This window comes from Gorilla gorilla, chromosome 20, assembly GCF_029281585.2.
Source record: "Gorilla gorilla gorilla isolate KB3781 chromosome 20, NHGRI_mGorGor1-v2.1_pri, whole genome shotgun sequence".
Lineage (NCBI taxonomy): Eukaryota > Metazoa > Chordata > Mammalia > Primates > Hominidae > Gorilla > Gorilla gorilla.
The window spans coordinates 70636066-70656462 of record NC_073244.2 but is presented as its reverse complement, the minus strand read 5'-3'; the positions used below and the strand labels follow the sequence as shown (position 1 = coordinate 70656462).

The 20397-nt window shown below is 58.8% G+C and overlaps 3 protein-coding genes across 5 annotated transcripts; 2 read left to right on the top strand and 1 right to left on the bottom strand.

Annotated features, from left to right (window-relative positions):
- The first annotated feature begins 205 nt into the window (after window positions 1–205).
- UBE2M (ubiquitin conjugating enzyme E2 M) lies at window positions 206–3403 on the top strand. The gene is made up of 6 exons (XM_004061618.5): window positions 206–841; window positions 1959–2053; window positions 2186–2224; window positions 2326–2429; window positions 2737–2800; window positions 2887–3403. Exons 1-6 carry the CDS (start codon window positions 733–735, stop codon window positions 3025–3027), a joined length of 552 nt encoding a protein of 183 aa, XP_004061666.1. The 5' UTR covers window positions 206–732; the 3' UTR covers window positions 3028–3403.
- Window positions 3404–3807: 404 nt separating this feature from the next.
- Window positions 3808–7556, top strand: CHMP2A (charged multivesicular body protein 2A). Of its 3 annotated transcripts, none has more exons than XM_055370906.2 (6): window positions 3808–4797; window positions 4881–5072; window positions 6670–6849; window positions 6923–7053; window positions 7141–7202; window positions 7346–7556. In XM_055370906.2, exons 2-6 carry the CDS (start codon window positions 4905–4907, stop codon window positions 7471–7473), a joined length of 669 nt encoding a protein of 222 aa, XP_055226881.1. In that variant the 5' UTR covers window positions 3808–4797; window positions 4881–4904; the 3' UTR covers window positions 7474–7556. The 3 variants fall into 3 exon arrangements, with proteins under 3 accessions (XP_055226881.1, XP_004061665.1, XP_004061664.1); XM_004061617.5 differs by having other exon boundaries at window positions 3815–4250; XM_004061616.4 differs by having other exon boundaries at window positions 3924–4127.
- An 833-nt stretch (window positions 7557–8389) lies between these two features.
- TRIM28 (tripartite motif containing 28) lies at window positions 8390–15065 on the bottom strand. Its single transcript, XM_019015407.4, has 17 exons — window positions 14013–15065; window positions 13573–13685; window positions 13214–13346; window positions 11596–11731; window positions 11390–11506; window positions 11197–11311; window positions 10923–11069; window positions 10695–10809; window positions 10511–10617; window positions 10330–10366; window positions 10196–10244; window positions 9865–10117; window positions 9455–9774; window positions 9245–9368; window positions 9070–9156; window positions 8821–8958; window positions 8390–8728 (listed from the first exon to the last, which is right to left on the bottom strand). The coding sequence occupies exons 1-17, from the start codon at window positions 14350–14352 to the stop codon at window positions 8552–8554; spliced, it is 2508 nt and encodes an 835-aa protein (XP_018870952.2). The 5' UTR covers window positions 14353–15065; the 3' UTR covers window positions 8390–8551.
- Between the last annotated feature and the right edge of the window lie 5332 nt (window positions 15066–20397).

Below are 20397 nucleotides of genomic sequence, written 5' to 3'. Positions count from 1 at the left end.
GCCCCGCGAAAGTCGCCGGAAGTGACCTACAAGGCCGCCGAAGCGTCATCTCCATGAACGGAAATGCCCGAGTCCAGCCGAAGGAGACCGAACCCCAAACTCCATCGCTGAGCAACGCGGGTTTGCGGCGGCTGCGCAGGCGCACAACGCAGGCCGGGCGGGAAGAGCCAAAGCGGGCAGGCGGCGGAAATATCCGAAGCGGCGGGGCGCCCGAGGCCGTTGCCGACCTCCGCGCTAAAGCCGCTGCTGCCGCGGAAGACGATCCTCCAGTACCCACCCGCCGTCACCGCAGCTGCCGTGTCCTCCTCCCACCCCTAGCCGCACCCCCTCGCGGAGAGATCAGCTGAGCGGCCAAACGGCACGGTCGGGGGAGCCCCGAGTCCGCAGCTGCAGCGGGGCCTGAGACCAGAGTTGGCGAGGGCAAGGAAGGAGCGGCCCGGGGCAGTGGGGGCGGGGCCGGGCGGGCCCGAGAACAGCCGAATTTGGCCGAGCGCTGCCGAGCGAGTCCGAGGCGCTGGGCCAGGCCGGAGCCGGACTACGGGAGCCGAGGCGGGCCGCGCGGTGGGCGCGGAGAGGAGCGGAGCGGCGCGGCAGGCCGGGCGGGTGGCGGCAGCAGCGGAGGAGGCCGCAGCTGCGGGTCCGAGGAGCGGAGGCGACGTGGGCGGCGGCGGGGGGCCGGGTGGCAGGGGTCCCGGGCCCCGCGGCGGCGGCAGCGGCGGCGGCGGCGGCAGGATGATCAAGCTGTTCTCGCTGAAGCAGCAGAAGAAGGAGGAGGAGTCGGCGGGCGGCACCAAGGGCAGCAGCAAGAAGGCGTCGGCGGCGCAGCTGCGGATCCAGAAGGGTAGGGGGTCAGGGGATGGGGTTGGAGCCGGAGGTCGGAGGTCAGGGCCTGAGGCAGGGTGATGTGGGAGTCAGGAAAGGGTAATGCGGTTGCTGAGGGTCAGAGGTGAAGGGCCCCGAGCGTAGGGGGGGGGTCGGAGGTCAAGTCTTGAGGGTTGGGATCATGCAGTCACGGGGAGGGGGTCAGAGATAGGGGCCCGGTATGTGGTGGTTTAGGATATTAGGAAGGCCTGGGGTCTGCTACTAGGGACTCGGAATCTCAGAGTCAGGCAGTGGAGTGGAGGAACTGGCGACTCGAGAGTCTGGGGGTTAGATGGGAACTTGGGTTTGGGGTGACAGGCGGAGAAGAGAGGGATAGTAGAGGCCAGGGGTTGGGGGTATGAGTGGAAGAGGATTTAGTTTATTATGCTGGGGTCTCTGGGAATCTCAGAGTCAAACGGGTGAAGTAGGTTGGAGGACCAGGGACTCATGGGCCTGCCTGAGTCACAGCAATTTGGGGTTTGGGGTGACAGGTGGAGGAGGGAACGTTAATGAGTACCAGGGATTGGAGACAGGGGTGAGGGGAAATTTAGGCTATTGTGCTGTGAACCTCAGAGTCAGAGGGGGTGGGGTAGGGTGGCGGGGGTTGGGGACTTGAGAGTGTGGGGGTCAGATGGAAAGCTGGGTCTGAGAGACAGAGAAGAGGAAGGACAGTGAGGACTGAGGGTTGGTGGGGGTGGGCAGGATCGTTGAGTTTGGGTGAACAGGTAGATACTGTAGAGTGGAGGTCATGGATGGGGAGCCTGGGGTTTAGGGCAGTCAGAGGATGTTTGGGAGTGGGGGCATTTGGGAGCTGTGGATACAGAAAAGTTGGGGGTCACCCTGGGCCAGGAGTTGGGACACGCATACACAGCTGAACATGCATGTTTGGGGTATGCTGTGTATCCACAAGAGCCAAGCTGGGGAGCAGGGAGAGGGCTGGAGGTGTGGAGCACAGCCCAGGAGAGGCGCCTGGGGGTCCAGGAGGAGACGATGGGGGCTCTGCTAACAAACACCCGCCCTAAGTGTCCTGCTGGCTCCCTCTCTCTCTCTCTTCCCCTCCCTCTTTCTGTTCCCAACTCTCTGCTACCCAAACCCAGACATAAACGAGCTGAACCTGCCCAAGACGTGTGATATCAGCTTCTCAGATCCAGACGACCTCCTCAACTTCAAGCTGGTCATCTGTCCTGATGAGGTGAGGGTGCATATGGCTGAATTCCCAGGAGCAAACCAAGGGTGTCCCCACTGAGAGGAGGGAGACATCTTCTGCCCATCGGGCCCCACAGGATGGAACCCTAAAGTTTTCTCCTCCCCCTTTTCCTCCCAGGGCTTCTACAAGAGTGGGAAGTTTGTGTTCAGTTTTAAGGTGAGTCCCAGGCGGGCAGGGATGGCTCCCTGGACAGAGGAGGCAGCAGCTGAGGCCCTTCCAGGCACCTACCCATCTCTCTTTTCTTTTCCTGGAGCCAGGTGGGCCAGGGTTACCCGCATGATCCCCCCAAGGTGAAGTGTGAGACAATGGTCTATCACCCCAACATTGACCTCGAGGGCAACGTCTGCCTCAACATCCTCAGGTGAGGGCACTGGCCCTCTACTGCCCTCCTCAGCCCTGCCTGCCAGGCCTCCCTCATGGTCTTGTGGGCACTACATCAGACTCTGTCCCTTCCCACCCCTTTGTTGTCTGTGGTTTCTTGATTTCCCAGTCATCTTCCTCATGGCCTGACCTTGGTTTTCTCCTTGGCCTGTCCTGCTCCACACCCTCCCTCCCAGCCTCTCACATGCTCACTCTCCTATGCCCTGGATCTGACCTGCCCAATACCAGAGGGGCCTGTGGCAGTCTCCCACTCACCAAGCCCTGACCCTGATGCTCTCTGTCCACAGAGAGGACTGGAAGCCAGTCCTTACGATAAACTCCATAATTTATGGCCTGCAGTATCTCTTCTTGGTGAGTAAGAATAGGTGGTTGGGTCTGGGGAGATTGGCCTTCTGTCCCTCTGGCCTGTTGACCCCCCCTACCTGTACTGGCCACAGGAGCCCAACCCCGAGGACCCACTGAACAAGGAGGCCGCAGAGGTCCTGCAGAACAACCGGCGGCTGTTTGAGCAGAACGTGCAGCGCTCCATGCGGGGTGGCTACATCGGCTCCACCTACTTCGAGCGCTGCCTGAAATAGGGTTGGCGCATACCCACCCCCGCCACGGCCACAAGCCCTGGCATCCCCTGCAAATATTTATTGGGGGCCATGGGTAGGGGTTTGGGGGGCGGCCGGTGGGGGAATCCCCTGCCTTGGCCTTGCCTCTCCTTCCTGCCACGTGCCCCTAGTTATTTTTTTTTTTTAACACCATGTGATTAAGGTCGGCGCTGCCTCCCCCGACCCACTCAGCGATGGGAAATGAATTGGCTTGTCTAGCCCCCCTGCTGGGTGCTTGTTCAGCCCCCACTCTGGGCTGTGGAGTGGGTGGGCAAAGGGCCTGGGTAGCTGGGCCCAGGCAACCCACCCCTCCACCTCTGGAGGTCCCACCAGGCTATTAAAGGGGAATGTTACTGCATGGCCTCTGCTTCTTACTTCTATGGGGTGGGAGGGGCAGCTGAGGTCCATTAGGGCCTGCAAAGCTGGGGTGGTGGAAGGTGTGGTCACAGGTGGCATTGGAGCACCCTACAACAGGCTGCCCAGTGCCTGGGGCAGCTCCAAAGTTGGTGGGGATACCAGGACTGTGCCTGGGGTTGGTTGGGATGAAGCCTACTCTAGGATGAGAAGCGTAGGCAGGATCCAGTGATCTGTGGCTTCCTGGCCAAGAGGCCAGCACAGTGAAAGAAACAAGCCACCTCTAGCTTTGCCCCTTTCTTGTGTGGGTGGGCCCACCGAGGAGGAGGAGCCTTCTGAGGCTCCTTCTATCTGAGGCCTCAGGCAGAAGTCAAGGTCTCACGAATAACCTGGGTCCTCAAGTGGAGGTTGGGTGGAAAGCGCCCACCCCGGTACTGGCTTGGGTCACTCGGGCGGGACTCAAAACATGAAACACTCGGACGCTCAGAGGAAACGGGAGCTGTTGCGCATGCGCTCGGACGCTGGCCCGTTCCAGGGCACGTGCGCACGCGCGCTCCTGGAGTTTCCCAACCTTCCGGGTGCGGGCGGGGCATGTTACGTCACGTCGTTTAATCCGGAAACGGCGGCGGAGGCGACAGGACCGAGGGGCCTTAGTTGGTGGGCAAGTCGGGGATCCCAGAAAGAGAAGCGTGACCCGGAAGCGGAAACGGGTGTCCGTCCCAGCTCCGGTGAGTGGCCCCTGCTGGACCGTGGATCCCGGGCGGGCGTGCGGGCGGCAGCGTACAAGGCCTTCTACTCGCCCGGGTGTCCGGTGCCTCGCTTCTCCCTGGGACCCTGTCGTCAACATCGAGGTCTCCAACACCACCTTGCTTTGGTGCCGGGCCCACTGACTCTGTCCTCGGTGTACAGTGCGACCCAATCTCCATCATCCCGTCCTCAGTGTACAGGATGCCCCAGCGCCCCCAACCGTCTCCCTCAGCATTCAGGGTCCCCAAATCCTAATGCCTTGTCCTGAGCTTCACAGCCCCACATTCACCTGTTCTTGGTACTTAGCGTTTCTGCCCATCCTGTCCTCCTCTATCAGAACCCCCACAATTGCTCTGTCCTCGGTGCCCACAGTCCCCAAAACACCAGTGCACCGGCCCGCGTCACCCCCCGCTCTCAGTCGTATCAAGGACTCCAGGGCCTCACCCATGGTTCTGGAGAGGGAAGCTGAACTTGCAAGCCGTAACTTCTGTTGGGGCATGGCGATGAAGGAGGGGCTCGGGCCAGCACTTGGATAATTTTTAGGTCTACCTGTCCCCCTTTATGTGTCCCCGGGACAATCCAAGTGTTCTCAGCTGCTCCCTTTTGGCCCCTCATTCCTGCCTCCAGTCTCCGTTAGCCCCTTCCCATTTGGTAAGGCTCCCGTGACCCTGTTCTGCTTCTTGCCCTCCTGGGCCCCATGCCCTACAACTGGGCCTCACTCACATCTGTCTCAGGCCTGCCAGTGAGCTTCTACCATCATGGACCTATTGTTCGGGCGCCGGAAGACACCAGAGGAGCTACTGCGGCAGAACCAGAGGGCCCTGAACCGTGCCATGCGGGAGCTGGACCGCGAGCGACAGAAACTAGAGACCCAGGAGAAGAAAATCATTGCAGACATTAAGAAGATGGCCAAGCAAGGCCAGATGGTGAGTGTGGGTGGTCAGGGGCAGGTTGCTGTCAATCAGGCACGGCTCTAACAGCAGTGAACAAGAGAGACCAGACACCAAACACAGGTGCTTTCAGCAAAACGAGTGGAGTGAAAGGTCAGCAGGGCTTCCCTAGTTTGAGGGTCTGGAAGGCTGCCTCCAAGGAACTGGTATGAGATCCAAGGCTTGAGTGATGAGAGTGAGCCTACAGATCTGGGCAGGGAATGTGTTAAGCAGACAGAGCAGCAAATGTTAAAAAAGAGCCTCGAAAAAATGGGAGATGACAGGTGAGCTTCAAGAGTTGGGCATGGACCAGACAATTCAGAACTCTGGGCCAAAGTGGGAGCTAAGTTGAAAGGTTAGAGATTACAGGGCCGGGCGCAGTAGCTCAGAGACCTGTAATCCCAGCACTTTGGGAGGCAGAGGTGGTTGGATCACCTGAGGTCAGGACTTCGAGACCAGCCTGACCAACACGGAGTAACCCCGTCTCTACTGAAAATAAAAAAAACTAGCCGGGCATGGTGGCGCACGCCTGTAATCCCAGCTACTCAGCAGGGCTGAGGCAGGACAATCTCTTGAACCCAGGAGGCGGAGGTTACAGTGAGCCAAGATCATGCCACTGCACTCCAGCCTGGGTGACAGAGCGAGACTGTCTCAAAAAAAAAAAACAGTTAACTATAAGGATAAGCTGGCCCGGCATGGTGGCTCAAGCCTGTAATCCCAGCACTTTGGGAGGCTGAGGTGGGTGGATCACCTGAGGTCGGGATTTCGAGACCAGCCTGGCCAACATGGCAAAACCCCGCTCTACCAAAAATTAGCCGGGCATGGTGGTGCATACTTGTTATCCCAGCTATTCGAGAGGCTGAGGTAGAAGAATCGCTTGAGCCCGGGAGGCACAGTTTGCAGTGAGCCAAGATTGTGCCACTGCACTCCAGCCTAGGCAACAAAGCAAGACTCCAACTCAAAAAAAAAAAAAAGATAAGGATAAGCTATAAGCTATGGCCAAGAGGCTGGTAAGAGACAGCCGGAACCAGTAGGGAGAGCATGAAGAAGGAACACAGCCTTTGATGGGTGAGAGGGTTTTGGCCTGAACAGGTAGGCAGAGAAGATACCATTTCTTGGGATGGGCAAGAAAGATGTTTGGAGAGGAAATCAAAAGCTGAGCCTCAGATAGGTCTGTATGTGATTCTGGATAGTTCGAGGTATGGGTTTGTATCAGGTGAAGGAAGAGACATTCTTTGTCTAGGCTGGGAATAAAAATTGAGGAATGGCTGTTGTAAGTCAAAAGAATGACTGAAAACATGGAGGGAAAAGGAACCCTCAGGAGTGAGCCTGGGGCCCTTCTTTTACCATTTACAGATCAAGAGAAGTGAGGAGGACCTTACAAAGGAGCCCAGGGAGTGGGTGGCCCAAGAGGCAGAGGAGGGTTAGGTCAGGAGGGAGGGACCAGTGACCATTGGGTTAGCCACAGAGTCTCTGGAAACTTCAAGTGGAATTGCAAATTGGGCTGGTGGGGAGGGACAACCAACTAATGGGGTGTCAAGAAGTGTAGGATAATCTCATTCCTGTGTCCTTGATACCCTTGTCTACTCTGCAGGATGCTGTTCGCATCATGGCAAAAGACTTGGTGCGCACCCGGCGCTATGTGCGCAAGTTTGTATTGATGCGGGCCAACATCCAGGCTGTGTCCCTCAAGATCCAGACACTCAAGTCCAACAACTCGATGGCACAAGCCATGAAGGGTGTCACCAAGGCCATGGGCACCATGAACAGACAGGTGCGCTTTTCCCAATCCCCCTTCCCACTCCCACGACCCATGGGGACCACACTCACACTCCTGTCACTTCCAGCTGAAGTTGCCCCAGATCCAGAAGATCATGATGGAGTTTGAGCGGCAGGCAGAGATCATGGATATGAAGGAGGAGATGATGAATGATGCCATTGATGATGCCATGGGTGATGAGGAAGATGAAGAGGAGAGGTATGGGGAAACTGGATGGGAGGGTGGAGATGTTTGCCTGGCCCTCACGGAGTGCATAGCCCTCACTGAGTTCTCTCTCTTCCCTAGTGATGCTGTGGTGTCCCAGGTTCTGGATGAGCTGGGACTTAGCCTAACAGATGAGCTGTCAAGTGAGTGCTCCAAATCCTGGACCCCATTTCCCACCCAAGGCCCAGCCACAGCCCCAAGCCCTCCCTTTCCCTGCATTACTCCCCTCCGCTGCGTTTCCCACTCAGCCTGACCCCACCTGCTCAAACCCCCACTTTCTCTGCAGACCTCCCCTCAACTGGGGGCTCGCTTAGTGTGGCTGCTGGTGGGAAAAAAGCAGAGGCCGCAGCCTCAGCCCTAGCTGATGCTGATGCAGACCTGGAGGAACGGCTTAAGAACCTGCGGAGGGACTGAGTGCCCCTGCCACTCCGAGATAACCAGTGGATGCCCAGGATCTTTTACCACAACCCCTGTGTAATAAAAGAGATTTGACACTAGTCTCCAGGCCCATGTGACTTTTGGCCTAATGTGGGACCAGACTGGGGTCCCTGGGAGGATGGGCATCACTAAGGCAAGAGGCACTTGGTACTAAGCTAAGGGTGGGGGTTTGGGGCAGGGATGGACAGGCAAAGTCCACCTGGGATTTTCAGGAGCTGGGAGCTTCAGGTGAGCTGTGGGCCCTTCTCCATCACCTCTCCCAAGATACTGGACTGCCCAAACACCCTGGTAGGATCTTGAGAGTCCAGGCCTCATCTGCCAGGCTGTAGTGCCCAACACTGTTTGGTCCAGTGATGGTTTAATGACAACACTCGAGGACAGTCCAGACCAACCAACAGAGTCAAGGGGGTGGCCTTGGGATTCACACAGGCTCGACTGTAGAGTAACTAAATCATAACACAGAGATGAATGATAATGTTAAGTGGATTCAGCAAAGGGAGACAGGGAAAAAAACCACATCTGGAAGGTCTCAGTTCACTGTGGAACCTTCTGAAGATGAGAAACAGCTACAGCACCAAAATTTAGGAAGCATTCAGTAGAGTGGCTGTGCTACACCTGGGGCTAACCCTGCCTACACAGGGCTGCAGGTCACACCTACCCGGTATCCCACAGGGTACCGAACATCCTTTGCCCTGGGTGACCCTCCCCATACCCAGAAAGGGCAAGGAGGCAGTCTTCCCCACTCCCTAGGCATCCATACACATGGGCTTCGATAGGTGGGGGACAAGACCCCTCTCCCTTGTGCCACCAGTGCTTGATAAGGCTGACTAGTAGATACAGTCAATAAACCAGGCCCCAGGACCACAGTCCCCCAACCAGCCAACGCCTGAGGAACTGGTGAAGTTTTTATTAAATCCACAGAAGTAAAAACCATATCGTGAGGAACTGGGGGATGGGGCCACCAGGGAGTGGGAGTCAGGCCACCAGGGGAGTGGGGATGGGGTGACAGGACAGAGAACAGAGCCAGGCTGGGCTGGCCATGGGGGCTCCAGCCTCAGGGGCCATCACCAGGGCCACCAGACAGCTCCTGGGAACTCAGGCCAGCACCAGGCAGGCTCATCGGCGGGGGCTCCACCAGCACAGCAGAGAACTTGGTGTCACCGAAGGCCTCGTTCATGCGCGTCTCGAAGAAGCGCTGCAGGCCGATGATGGACTGCACGTCTGCCTTGTCCTGGGCCAAGCAGGAATGCAGTGGGTGAATGGGTCCTAGTTCTTTCTTTCACATCTCCCCCTGCCCACAGCCTCTCCATTCCACTGGCTCACCTCAGTTAACTTGTTGAATTGCTTGAACATGCGGCCCACATCCTGGGCAAACTCCTGTGGGGAGCTGTAGGGAGGTGACAACTTCTCCTGGAGGCGGGCACGGATCAGGGTCAGATCCAGGGTGCCACCGGGCTGGTCCTGCAGGCAGAGATCACACATACACACACAAAGACACACATATACACGCACAGGTTGAGGGCGAGACCCAGCAGCCACCACCCCCTTCCCCTTTCCCATCCTAGGACTCACCAGGGAGAAGGTGGAGTCGGTAGCCAGCTGATGCAGGGGGCGGCAGGGTTCATGACAGAATAGGGCCAGCAGTACACGCTCACATTTCTACAAACATTGTAAGGGATGTCACAGCTCTGGGCAGCACCTATAAAGCCTCTCTGGGCAACCCCACCTAAGTAACCCCAGCCCTCACCCGCTGGTTGGCTGGCGAGAGCTTGGCCACCACGCCAGTGCTGTCTGCACCATCCAGGCTGAGGCTGCCATCCTCCTCCTTCAGGTCAGGGAGCACATGGCAGAGTGAGCAGCTCCACTCCTCCCTAGGGTGAAGAAAATAAGGGTCTGCACATGATCCTGTCCAGACAGCCCAACACCCAGACTAGACCCCCACCAGCCTCACACTCACCCTGGTACATCCTGCAGGGCCGGCAGGTGACAGTCCAGGTGGAAACAAAACTCACACTGGTTGCACATGACCAGATCGCCCGGCTTCTGGCAGACACGGCAAATGGTGGCACTGTCATCCAGGGTTCCCGGGCCACCACCTGGGGCTGAGGTACCCTCAGGAGCCACCACCTCCAGCCCTGAGCTGGTGCTGCCACTAGGTGAGGCCAGGCGGGGACCCTCAGCACCAGGACCCTCCGCAAGAGCCATAAGCACAGGTTTGGTCTCAGGGCCCTCAGTGGCAGTAGGAGGGGCTCCAATGGCAGCCTCCGTCTCCTCCTCCTGCAAGGTGGTGATGAGGGGTGTTCAACAGGGTCCAGACCTGGACTACAGGCTTCATCCTACAGCTATAGTTCCTTGGGACAGGCTTACCTTGACAATGGCCATGCCAGCCAGGGGTGGGGCACCAGGGGTTCCTGCAGGCGCAGTCCCTGGCTGACCGGTAGCTGCAGCGGCAGCGCCACGTTCAATAACAATAAGGTTGTAGTCCTCAGTGGTACTGCCTGGGAAGACCTTGAAGACGGGTGGCTGGCTGTCAGCTGTGAGGTCCAGGTCCAGGCGTTCAAGGCTCACTCGTGGCACCTTGCGCATCAGGCCGCTCACCTCGCCCTCACCTGAGCGGGACCTGTAGATGCAGCAACCTGGCATGAGTACACCCCCACCCTCCATCCACCTCCACCCCCAGGGGAGGTGCCATACTTACCGTTTCACACCTGACACATGGGGCTCTGCACTTGAGTAGGGATCATCTCCTTAGAAAATGGAGAAAGAAGACTGGCAGGTTGGGGTAGAAACAGCACTGGGGCCCTTCCCCACGCACTAGGCAGACCCACTCACCTGACCCAAAGCCATAGCCTTCCTGCACCTCCATGGGCTGTGAACAAAGCAGAACCCTCTGCCTCAGCGGGACAGGAACCCTACTGGACCCCATTCCCTGCCCACCCCTGCCTGGGTCCTCTCTCCTGCTACTGGACCCCATTCCCTGCCCACCCCTTCCTGGGTCCTCTCTCCTGCTCACCTGGCTGCTGCCAGAGCCCTGCTTGCTCAGGGGCCCTGGGGCTCTTGGAGGGGCCATGGGTGCAGGGCCTGTTGAGTTAGTGCCAGGACGCTCTGCCACAATCTTGCCTGCACAAAGAAGAGAAAAACGTAAGTAGGTGCAGCACGTGGGGTAATTACAGAGTGAGGTAAAGCTGGGGACCCACCAAAGGCCTCAGCACTCTTGGTCCAGGCATTGAGGTCCCACTGAAACTTCATCTCGCCATGTGGCTCCACGGGATCCACAATCATCTTGAGGGCCCGGTGCAGCTGGAAGTAGATCTGGTTGGGAGTGAAAGGGAGGAAAGAATGAGCACACCAACAACAAATAGGGATTTGAGATATTGGGAACCACCTGCCTGGAACCCACCAGCCAGGAGCCCACCAGTACACACCAACTTCTTAGAAAGCAGAAGGGCTGTGTTGTTGTCACTCTCCAGAGCCCAAGAGGCAAAGCGCAGAATGTGCTCCTGGTGCTTCTGGATCTTGGTCATGGTCCAGTGCTGCCGCTCCAGGCGCTCCTGCTGCCCCTCAGTCACCTTCTGCAGACGGAAGGTGTATGAGGTAAGCAGAGAAGGCAGAAGAATACTAGGATCGCTCCTCACCCCAGACAGCATCATCAATCAGCAGAGGGGGCTCAGGGACCCTTCTCACCAGCACAAGGCTTACCTGGGCATCGTTGACCAGCACACGGCCCCGCTTATTCAGCTCCTTCATGATCTGCAGGATGGCCATCTTGACATCCACTTGCACACGCTTCTGTACGTCAGACACCTGGCGGATTCTAGGGGACAGAGCAGGTCAGGCTAGGTAGGGTCTTGCTGCCCTGGGCCACCCCCACAGCCCCAGAACCCACACTTACGAGCTGCGAACCTCCTTGGTGCTCTTCTGCAATGTTGCATGTTTGTCCCCAAGGCGCTTCACCAGTGAGGCCAGGAGCTTGCGCTGGTTCCTCACTGCATCCTCTAAGAACTGGTACCTGAGAGCAGACAGATGTGTTCCTGAGCACTAAGCTAGGGAAGGGGTGGCACCCACCCACCCACCCAACCACTATGCCTTGGGACTCACTGGTGGTCCTTGTGGGCATTGAGCTGGCAGTCTCGGCAGGTGAGAGTATCACAGCTCTCACAAAACAGCACAAGGGGTTCATGCTTGTGTACGTTGCAATAGACAGTACGTTCACCATCCCGAGACTTGGCTGGCCCTGGGGAGTGGGAATCATAAGGCTGGACCTTGCCCTTCACCACCCCCAACTCAGGAAGCAGAATGAGTTGGGGCCTCATTTCCAGCCTGTTCTGTGACACTGGGCCATTTATTGGGAAGATGTAGAGGGTGTGGCCAGGGAAGAACACAGGCCTGCAAGCCCAACTCCTTGCTCCCAGAATCCTCTGCCCCAACATAGCTGAGAAACACATCCCTTTCTCCTAGCTTCTAGAGGTAACAACAATGTAAGGGTAAGGATAACAGCGTCTAGAAAAAGAGGACCACCCCACCCCACCCCCCACCCCCGCTGACCCTTCCCCACACTGTTCCCTTTACTGAACACTTCTCCAAGTGGACATACTCAGAATTCTGCCTACACACCACCCTGGATTCCTTTTCTTCTCCTTTCATGGTTAACTTCCTCCCTCTTCCCTGACAAGAGAACACCAGGGTCTCTCACAATCCAAGGGCCCAGAGGAAACCTTCTAGAGGTTCTCATACTGGGAGAGATGAAATGTCAAACCAGGACCCTCAGAATGGTGGTCACACCCCCTCTAGAGCAGAATCTTGGTGCTCAGCATAATCCCACCCAAAGACCAACCCATTAATAACCTCCAAAGCCTGTTTCCCCATTAGAAAACTGATCAAACACACTGGTCCAACATACCAACCAAATCCAAAATATGTAGCATCAGGGCTCATTGGGGAAACTGACTTCCCCAATGCCACTCATTCCTGCACCCTGACCTTTGCCTCGGACGTCTGGAATGTAGGACACCCTGCAGCCCCTGCCTATCCCTCCTGGCTGCTCAGGCCCCACAGCCACCACCTTCCCGCTATCTTCCACCAATGCTGTCCTCTGGGATGGGAAGAATCACAGTATGGCTACCAAAAGGCCACTCATGGGAGGATTCTGGCCCCAAAACTTGGCTAGACTCAAAAGACTCTCAAGCTCCTTCCAAACCAAAGCTAGCGTGTGTCTGTGAAAAGCTGGAAATGCCAAACCAAACTTTGGGTAAGTCTCTGCCAACTCAAAAGCTAAAACACTTCCAAAAATCATCATCACTTATAATCCATGGACCCACAAAGTCTACTTTCCCTAGCAGCATCTTATACCAGATGTGTGCCAGGGAACCACAAACCCAGAAAGCCCTTCACACCATGCCTTTCCCTGTTTGCATATGCTGAGCCCTTCACCACCAGGACTGACAACTCCCTGATAAGCCTTCTCAAACCCTTTGTACCTCCCTGCAGCACATTAAGGTCTCCCCTATTTCCCCTTCCCACCCTCTCCCACCTAGGCCCTAGAGACTACACGCCACAACCCCAGTTTTTCTGCTTCTGGAGTTCTGCCCTCGGGCCCTTCGGGCGGCAAGCCCTAGAGAACTCTAGGACCCATCCACCAGATGTAACCAACGTTATAAAAGCAACTGAGGGCACACACGGGAGAACAACTCCAACATCCCCCCTCAGCCTCATGTACCAGTAGAGCGCACAGTATGGTCCTTGGTGTACTTCACCCGCTGGTGCGCCTCTACACAGGTCTCACACAGAGGCTCCGAGCACTCCACACAGTAGCTGGTGGCTGGGGCATTATCCTCACAGCTAGTGCAGCACTGCCAGACAAAGGCAGGGTCAGAGAAGGCAAGACAACTTGATAGATCCACGTTTACATCCCAGAAAATACAACCGGAGATTAAGATTGGTCCCTTAACCCAACCTAGGCAGCCCACCCAGAGCCTTGGGAAAAGTGGAGTAACAGCCTGGAGCTGGTGCCAAGCTCCTCCTGCGCAGATGCCCCCTCCCCAGAAACCTCCTTGTGGTTGCTGAGATAGGACGCACCTGGTTCGCATCTTGGGCGTCGGTGGCAGCCTTGCTGCCACTATCACGCATGAAATAATTCTCCACGATGTCTTTGGAGAAGCACTGTTGCTTGCACACGGGACAGTCCACCACTTCGAGAAGCATGGATGTGGGAGACTGTTACAAGTTCCCACCCAGGTTATGGCCCCCACCATTCCCCTGCTGGGTGGGCCCCCGACCATTATCCCGCAGCGAGCCAGCCCCTCCCCTCCCCGAGCCTTCTTTTCTCCAACTTTAGTCAGATGTCCCATCTCAGCGGCCAACACAAACCCACGTTCCTATGCAGGACCCAGAAAGTATTTCCTGTGCCCTGTCCGGGCCCCCATCCTCTTGCCCAGGTGGCATCCTCATCTCTGCACCCAGTCGGAATCAAAGGCAGAGAGTAGGGGGAGGGGTGGCACCGATCACTTCGTACTTACCGGTGCCGTCGCCCGCCGCCCCGCCGTCCCCCGAACTGTTGGCGGCGGCGGGCGCCGCGGGCCCTAAGCAGGCACTACAGGCCGAGTGCAAACAGGGCAGCAGGCGGGGCTCCCTCTCGGGTCGCAGGCGCTCTCTGCACACGCCGCAGTGCTCCAGCAGCTCCAGCGCCTCGGCGCCGCCCCCCGCGGGCGACGACGCCGCGGCTGAGGCAGAGGCCGAGGCTGCGGCCGAAGGGGCGGTGGAGCGTTTTTCGCCGCCAGCGGAGCCCTCGCCCGGGCCCGGGCTGCCAGAGGCGGCCGAGGCCGCTGCTGCCGAGGCTGCCGCCGCGGAGGCCGCCATTCACACGCCGCCGGGGGCGCCCAGGGGGGGAGGAGGGGCGCGGGGCCCGCCGCGCAGGCGCAGACGCGCTCGCCGCCAACTGCTGGGCCGCTGCCGCCGCCGCCGCCGCGAGGCCGAGCGCCGCCACGCGCCTCCTGGGCCGCTGCCCGCCGCGCGCGGGACGCTGCTACGGCACGGCCAACTGCTGCCTGCTCGCCTCCCGAAGGCGCCGCCCGCGCTTCTTCCTCAGCCGCCGCCGAAACCCGCACCACGCGCCACAAGCACAGGCACAACCGCTCGCCCGCGCGCCCGCTCGCAGAAAGAGCCGAGGCCGGGGGGCGGGACAGAAATAACTGGCGCCGACGCCGCCGCGCACGCGCATTGGGCGCCTCACGCCCGGGGGCGGGGCCCAGGCCAGTCGGTGCGGGAGAGGCCGCCAGTACGCACGCGCCAACTCCTAGTCCTTCCACCACCGCCAACCCCACGTCGGTGGGGCTCTAGTGGGGGCGGGGCGGGGCCTCTGTGACGTCACTGCCGCAATTTAATCCGCCAGTGGGGTATGCGCACCTTTATAGAGTGTGATTCCCCTCTCAGCTCCACCTCCAGACCACACAGAAGCGGGCCGCTGTGCGCCCAAGCGCATGGGCAATCCGTCCCTCTTCCTCAACCCGCCCCTCTTCCTCAACCCGCGTCTCTTCGCCGGCGTAGAGTCGTCTCCAGCCTCTGCGTCACTAAGAGTTCGGGATAGGGGGCAGGGCCGATGGAGAAGTAGGCGGGGCCAAGACCGAGTGAAGGGCTGTGTCCAGGGAGAGGGGAGGAGAGTCTCCATCCCAGGAGGGAGGAAGCTCCTGTGTGAGCGCGGGTGCTGACTTTTGGATTTTAACCACGCTATAGTTAAACTTGAAAAACACAGAAACTTGACTGAATCAAATGTAGATCACAGCCGGGCGCCGTGGCTCATACCTGTAATCCCATCACTTTGTTAGGCGAGTCGGGAGGCTCCGTTTAGCCCAGGAGGCCGAGGCAGCAGTGAGCCGGGATTGTGCCACTGCACGCCAGCCTAGACCACAGATGGAGAAAAATGTGGCCGGGCGCGGAGGCTCACGCCTGTAATTCCAGCACTTTGGGAGGTCGAGGCGGTTGGATCTTAAGTCAGGAGTTCGAGAGCAGCCTGGCCAACGTGGTGAAACCCCGTCTCTACTAAAAGTACAAAAAGTAGCCAGGCGTGGTGGCAGGCGCCTGTAATCCCAGCTACTCGGGAGGCTGAGGCAGGAGAATCGCTTGAACCCGGGAGGCGGAGGTTGCACTGAGCCGAGATCGTGCCATTGCACTACAGCCTGGAAGAAAAGAGTGAAACTCCATCTCAAAAGAAGAGAGAAAGGTTTTTGTGTTTGTTTTGAGACGGAGTTTTGCTCTGTTGCCCAGGCTGGAGTGCAGTGGCACGATCTCGGCTCGCCGCAACCTCCGCCTCCCGTATTCAAGCAATTCTTCTGCCTCAGCCTCCCGAGTAGCTGGGATTACAGGGGCCCGCCATCACGCCCGGCTAATTTTTGTATTTTTAATAGAGACGGGGTTTCACCACGTTGGCCAGGCTGGTCTCGAACTCCCGACCTCAGGTGATAGACCCACTTTGGCCTCCCAAAGTGCTGGAATTACAGGTGTGAGCCCCCACGCCGGGCCCCCCAACCCCGCATCCAAAAAAAAAAAAAAATATATATATATATATATACACATATATATAAATCACAAGAGGCTAAAGAGCAATGAGTCTCTGAAATCCCACCCAGCCCCCCAAGGCATCCCCTCCCCATGTTTTCGTCAGCAGCTACCCTGACTTTGATGCTTTTCCAGATGGGGAAACTGAACCTCAACAGTGGGGAATCCCAAGGAGGGAAGGAAGCAGGTCCGTGTGGGGAGAATCCTGCCTGAGGTGGAAAGTAGGGTTTGTGTGGGGAAAATCCTGTCTGAGGGAAAGAGGGTCTGTGTGCGGAGGGGAACCCTGTCTGAGGAGGGAAGCAGGGTCTGTGTGGGGAGAATCCTGTCTGAGGAGGGAAGCAGCATCTGTGTGGGGAGAATCCTGTCTGAGGAGAGAAGCAGGGTCTGTGTGGGGAGAATCCTGTCTGAGAAGGGAAGCAGGGTCTGTGGGGGAGAATACTGTCTGAGGAGGGAAGCAGGGTCTGTGTGGGGAGAATCCTGTCTGAGGAGGGAAGCAGGTTCTGTGTGGGGAGAATCCTGCCTGAGGAGGGAAGCAGGGTCTCCGTGGGGAGAATCCTGTCTCAGGGAAGCAGGGTCTCTGTGGGGAGAATCCTCTCTGAGGAGGAAAGTAGGATGTGTGTGGGGAAAATCCTATCTGAAGGAAAGAGGGTCTGTGTGGGGAGCATCCTGTCTGCGGAGGGAACCAGGGTCTGTGTGAGGAGAATCCTGTCTGAGGAGGGAAGCAGGGTCTGTGTGGCGAGAATCCTGTCTGAGGAGGGAAGCAGGGTGTGTGTGGGGAGAATCCTGTCTGAGGAGGGAAGCAGGGTGTGTGTGGGGAGAATCCTGTCTGAGGGAAAGAGGGTATGTGTGGGGAGGGGAACCCTGTCTGAGGAGGGAAGCAGGGTGTGTGTGGGGAGAATCCTGTCTGAGGAGGGAAGCAGGGTCTGTGTGGGGAGAATCCTGTCTGAGGAGGGAACCAGGGTCTGTGTGAGGAGAATGCCGTCTGAGGAGGGAACCAGGGTCTGTGTGAGGAGAATGCCGTCTGAGGAGGGAAGCAGGGTCTGTGTGGGGAGAATCCCGTCTGAGGCGGGAAGCAGGGTGTGTGTGGGGAGCATCCCGTCTGAGGAGGGAAGCAGGGTGTGTGTGGGGAGCATCCCGTCTGAGGAGGGAAGCAGGGTCTGTGTGGGGAGCATCCCGTCTGAGGAGGGAAGCAGGGTGTGTGTGGGGAGAATCCCGTCTGAGGAGGGAAGCAGGGTGTGTGTGGGGAGAATCCCGTCTGAGGAGGGAAGCAGGGTCTGTGTGGGGAGAATCCCGTCTGAGGAGGGAAGCAGGGTCTGTGTGGGGAGAATCCCGTCTGAGGCGGGAAGCAGGGTGTGTGTGGGGAGCATCCCGTCTGAGGAGGGAAGCAGGGTGTGTGTGGGGAGAATCCCGTCTGAGGAGGGAAGCAGGGTGTGTGTGGGGAGAATCCCGTCTGAGGAGGGAAGCAGGGTCTGTGTGGGGAGAATCCTGTCTGAGGAGGGAAGCAGGGTGTGTGTGGGGAGAATCCCGTCTGAGGGGGGAAGCAGGGTCTGTGTGGGGAGAATCCTGTCTGAGGAGGGAAGCAGGGTCTGTGTGGGGAGAATCCTGTCTGAGGAGGGAACCAGGGTCTGTGTGAGGAGAATGCCGTCTGAGGAGGGAACCAGGGTCTGTGTGAGGAGAATGCCGTCTGAGGAGGGAAGCAGGGTCTGTGTGGGGAGAATCCCGTCTGAGGCGGGAAGCAGGGTGTGTGTGGGGAGCATCCCGTCTGAGGAGGGAAGCAGGGTGTGTGTGGGGAGCATCCCGTCTGAGGAGGGAAGCAGGGTCTGTGTGGGGAGCATCCCGTCTGAGGAGGGAAGCAGGGTGTGTGTGGGGAGAATCCCGTCTGAGGAGGGAAGCAGGGTGTGTGTGGGGAGAATCCCGTCTGAGGAGGGAAGCAGGGTCTGTGTGGGGAGAATCCCGTCTGAGGAGGGAAGCAGGGTCTGTGTGGGGAGAATCCCGTCTGAGGCGGGAAGCAGGGTGTGTGTGGGGAGCATCCCGTCTGAGGAGGGAAGCAGGGTGTGTGTGGGGAGAATCCCGTCTGAGGAGGGAAGCAGGGTGTGTGTGGGGAGAATCCCGTCTGAGGAGGGAAGCAGGGTCTGTGTGGGGAGAATCCTGTCTGAGGAGGGAAGCAGGGTGTGTGTGGGGAGAATCCCGTCTGAGGGGGGAAGCACGGTGTGTGTGGGGAGAATCCCGTCTGAGGAGGGAAGCAGGGTGTGTGTGGGGAGAATCCCGTCTGAGGGGGGAAGCAGGGTGTGTGTGGGGAGAATCCCGTCTGAGGGGGGAAGCAGGGTCTGTGTGGGGAGAATCCTGTCTGAGGAGGGAAGCAGGGTCTGTGTGGGGAGAATCCTGTCTGAGGAGGGAAGCAGGGTGTGTGGGGGGAGCATCCTGTCTGAGGAGGGAAGCAGGGTGTGTGGGGGGAGCATCCTGTCTGAGGAGGGAAGCACGGTGTGTGTGAGAAGAATCCTGTCTGAGGAGGGAAGCAGGGTGTGTGTGGGGAGCATCCTTTCTGAGGAGGGAAGCAGGGTGTGTGTGGGGGGAGAATCCTGTCTGAGGAGGGAAGCAGGGTGTGTGTGGGGAGAATCCTGTCTGAGGAGGGAAGCAGGGTGTGTGTGGGGAGAATCCTGTCTGAGGAGGGAAGCAGGGTGTGTGTGGGGAGCATCCTGTCTGAGGAGGGAAGCAGCGTGTGTGTGGGGAGCATCCTGTCTGAGGAGGGAAGCAGGGTGTGTGTGAGGAGAATCCCGTCTGAGGAGGGAAGCAGCGTGTGTGTGGGGAGCATCCTTTCTGAGGAGGGAAGCAGGGTGTGTGTGGGGGGAGAATCCAGTCTGAGGAGGGAAGCAGGGTGTGTGTGGGGAGAATCCCGTCTGAGGAGGGAAGCAGGGTCTGTGTGGGGGGAGAATCCAGTCTGAGGAGGGAAGCAGGGTGTGTGTGGGGAGAATCCCGTCTGAGGAGGGAAGCAGGGTGTGTGTGGGGAGAATCCCGTCTGAGGAGGGAAGCAGGGTCTGTGTGGGGAGAATCCCGTCTGAGGAGGGAAGCAGGGTGTGTGTGGGGAGAATCCCGTCTGAGGAGGGAAGCAGGGTCTGTGTGGGGAGAATCCCGTCTGAGGAGGGAAGCAGGGTGTGTGTGGGGAGAATCCCGTCTGAGGAGGGAAGCAGGGTGTGTGGGGGGAGAATCCAGTCTGAGGAGGGAAGCAGGGTCTGTGTGGGGAGAATCCTGTCTGAGGAGGGAAGCAGGGTCTGTGTGGGGAGAATCCTGTCTGAGGAGGGAAGCAGGGTCTGTGTGGGGAGAATGCTGTCTGAGGAGGGAAGCAGGGTGTGTGGGGGGAGAATCCAGTCTGAGGAGGGAAGCAGGGTGTGTGGGGGGAGAATCCAGTCTGAGGAGGGAAGCAGGGTGTGTGGGGGGAGAATCCAGTCTGAGGAGGGAAGCAGGGTCTGTGTGGGGAGAATCCTGTCTGAGGAGGGAAGCAGGGTCTGTGTGGGGAGAATCCTGTCTGAGGAGGGAAGCAGGGTGTGTGGGGGGAGAATCCCGTCTCAGGAGGGAAGCAGGGTGTGTGAGAGAAGAACTCTGTCTGAGGGACGCAGGATCTGGGGGAGAGGAATCACGTCTAAGCGGAGAAGCAGGGTCTGTAGGTAAAGGCGAACCCGCCTAGGGACTATCAGCGCGTTGAAAACGTCGGTGGGTGGGTGCATTGAGGCTGGCCCCGGGGGGGTGGGCCTCAGCCCCTGTGCGGTGCCCCTGGGGTCGTGAGGTCTCCGGTCCAGCTGACAACGGCTGGGGGCGGGGTAGGTGGCAGCTTCCGGAGGATGTTTGGAGGCCGCGAGGACTGGCGCGAACAACCAGGAAACCCATTCGCCACTCCCAGGGCGCGCACAGGTAAAGGTGGCTAGCCGGGCGGGGCGTGAGGGTAACAGGGCACTGCCTCCCCAGGCCCCGCTCCCAGGTGTCCGCACGTGGCTGCAGCACGGGCGCGTCGACCGCTGGACCGGGTGTGGCCTTTGTTCCTGATGGGGACTGGGGGCCGCGGGGCTTTGTCCCCGCCTCTGCCTTTGTTCCAGCCTGGGCGCGCGGCCCCCCAAATCAGGGCCCGCCCCATCCGCGGCATAGTCACCGCCTCCACGCCCAGCCTGCCCCTTCATAGGGCCACGCCTCGCTAGCCGGCCCGCCCCCTCCAGCCCACCACCCTGAAGGGGCCCTGGCCCCTGGCTTCCTTCCTCTGATAATAGGGAAAGTTAATGCCAGAGGCTGACGCGTTGAGATCGCTTGAGCCCAGGAGTTGGCTGCAGTGAGCTATGATCGCTCCCCTGCTCTCCTACCTGG

Bases quoted from the DNA above. Each gene is read 5' to 3' on its own strand.
- CHMP2A (XM_055370906.2), top strand. From the start codon at position 4,905: ATGGACCTATTGTTCGGGCGCCGGAAGACACCAGAGGAGCTACTGCGG. The intron at 6,850-6,922 runs GTGCGCTTTTCC...TGTCACTTCCAG, and splicing joins TGGGCACCATGAACAGACAG to CTGAAGTTGCCCCAGATCCA. The intron at 7,203-7,345 runs GTGAGTGCTCCA...CTTTCTCTGCAG, and splicing joins CCTAACAGATGAGCTGTCAA to ACCTCCCCTCAACTGGGGGC.
- TRIM28 (XM_019015407.4), bottom strand. From the start codon at position 14,352: ATGGCGGCCTCCGCGGCGGCAGCCTCGGCAGCAGCGGCCTCGGCCGCC. The intron at 11,070-11,196 runs GTAAGCCTTGTG...TTCCGTCTGCAG, and splicing joins TGCTGGTCAACGATGCCCAG to AAGGTGACTGAGGGGCAGCA. The intron at 10,810-10,922 runs GTGTGTACTGGT...ACTCCCAACCAG, and splicing joins TTCTGCTTTCTAAGAAGTTG to ATCTACTTCCAGCTGCACCG.
- UBE2M (XM_004061618.5), top strand. From the start codon at position 733: ATGATCAAGCTGTTCTCGCTGAAGCAGCAGAAGAAGGAGGAGGAGTCG. The intron at 2,225-2,325 runs GTGAGTCCCAGG...TCCTGGAGCCAG, and splicing joins AGTTTGTGTTCAGTTTTAAG to GTGGGCCAGGGTTACCCGCA. The intron at 2,430-2,736 runs GTGAGGGCACTG...CTCTGTCCACAG, and splicing joins GTCTGCCTCAACATCCTCAG to AGAGGACTGGAAGCCAGTCC.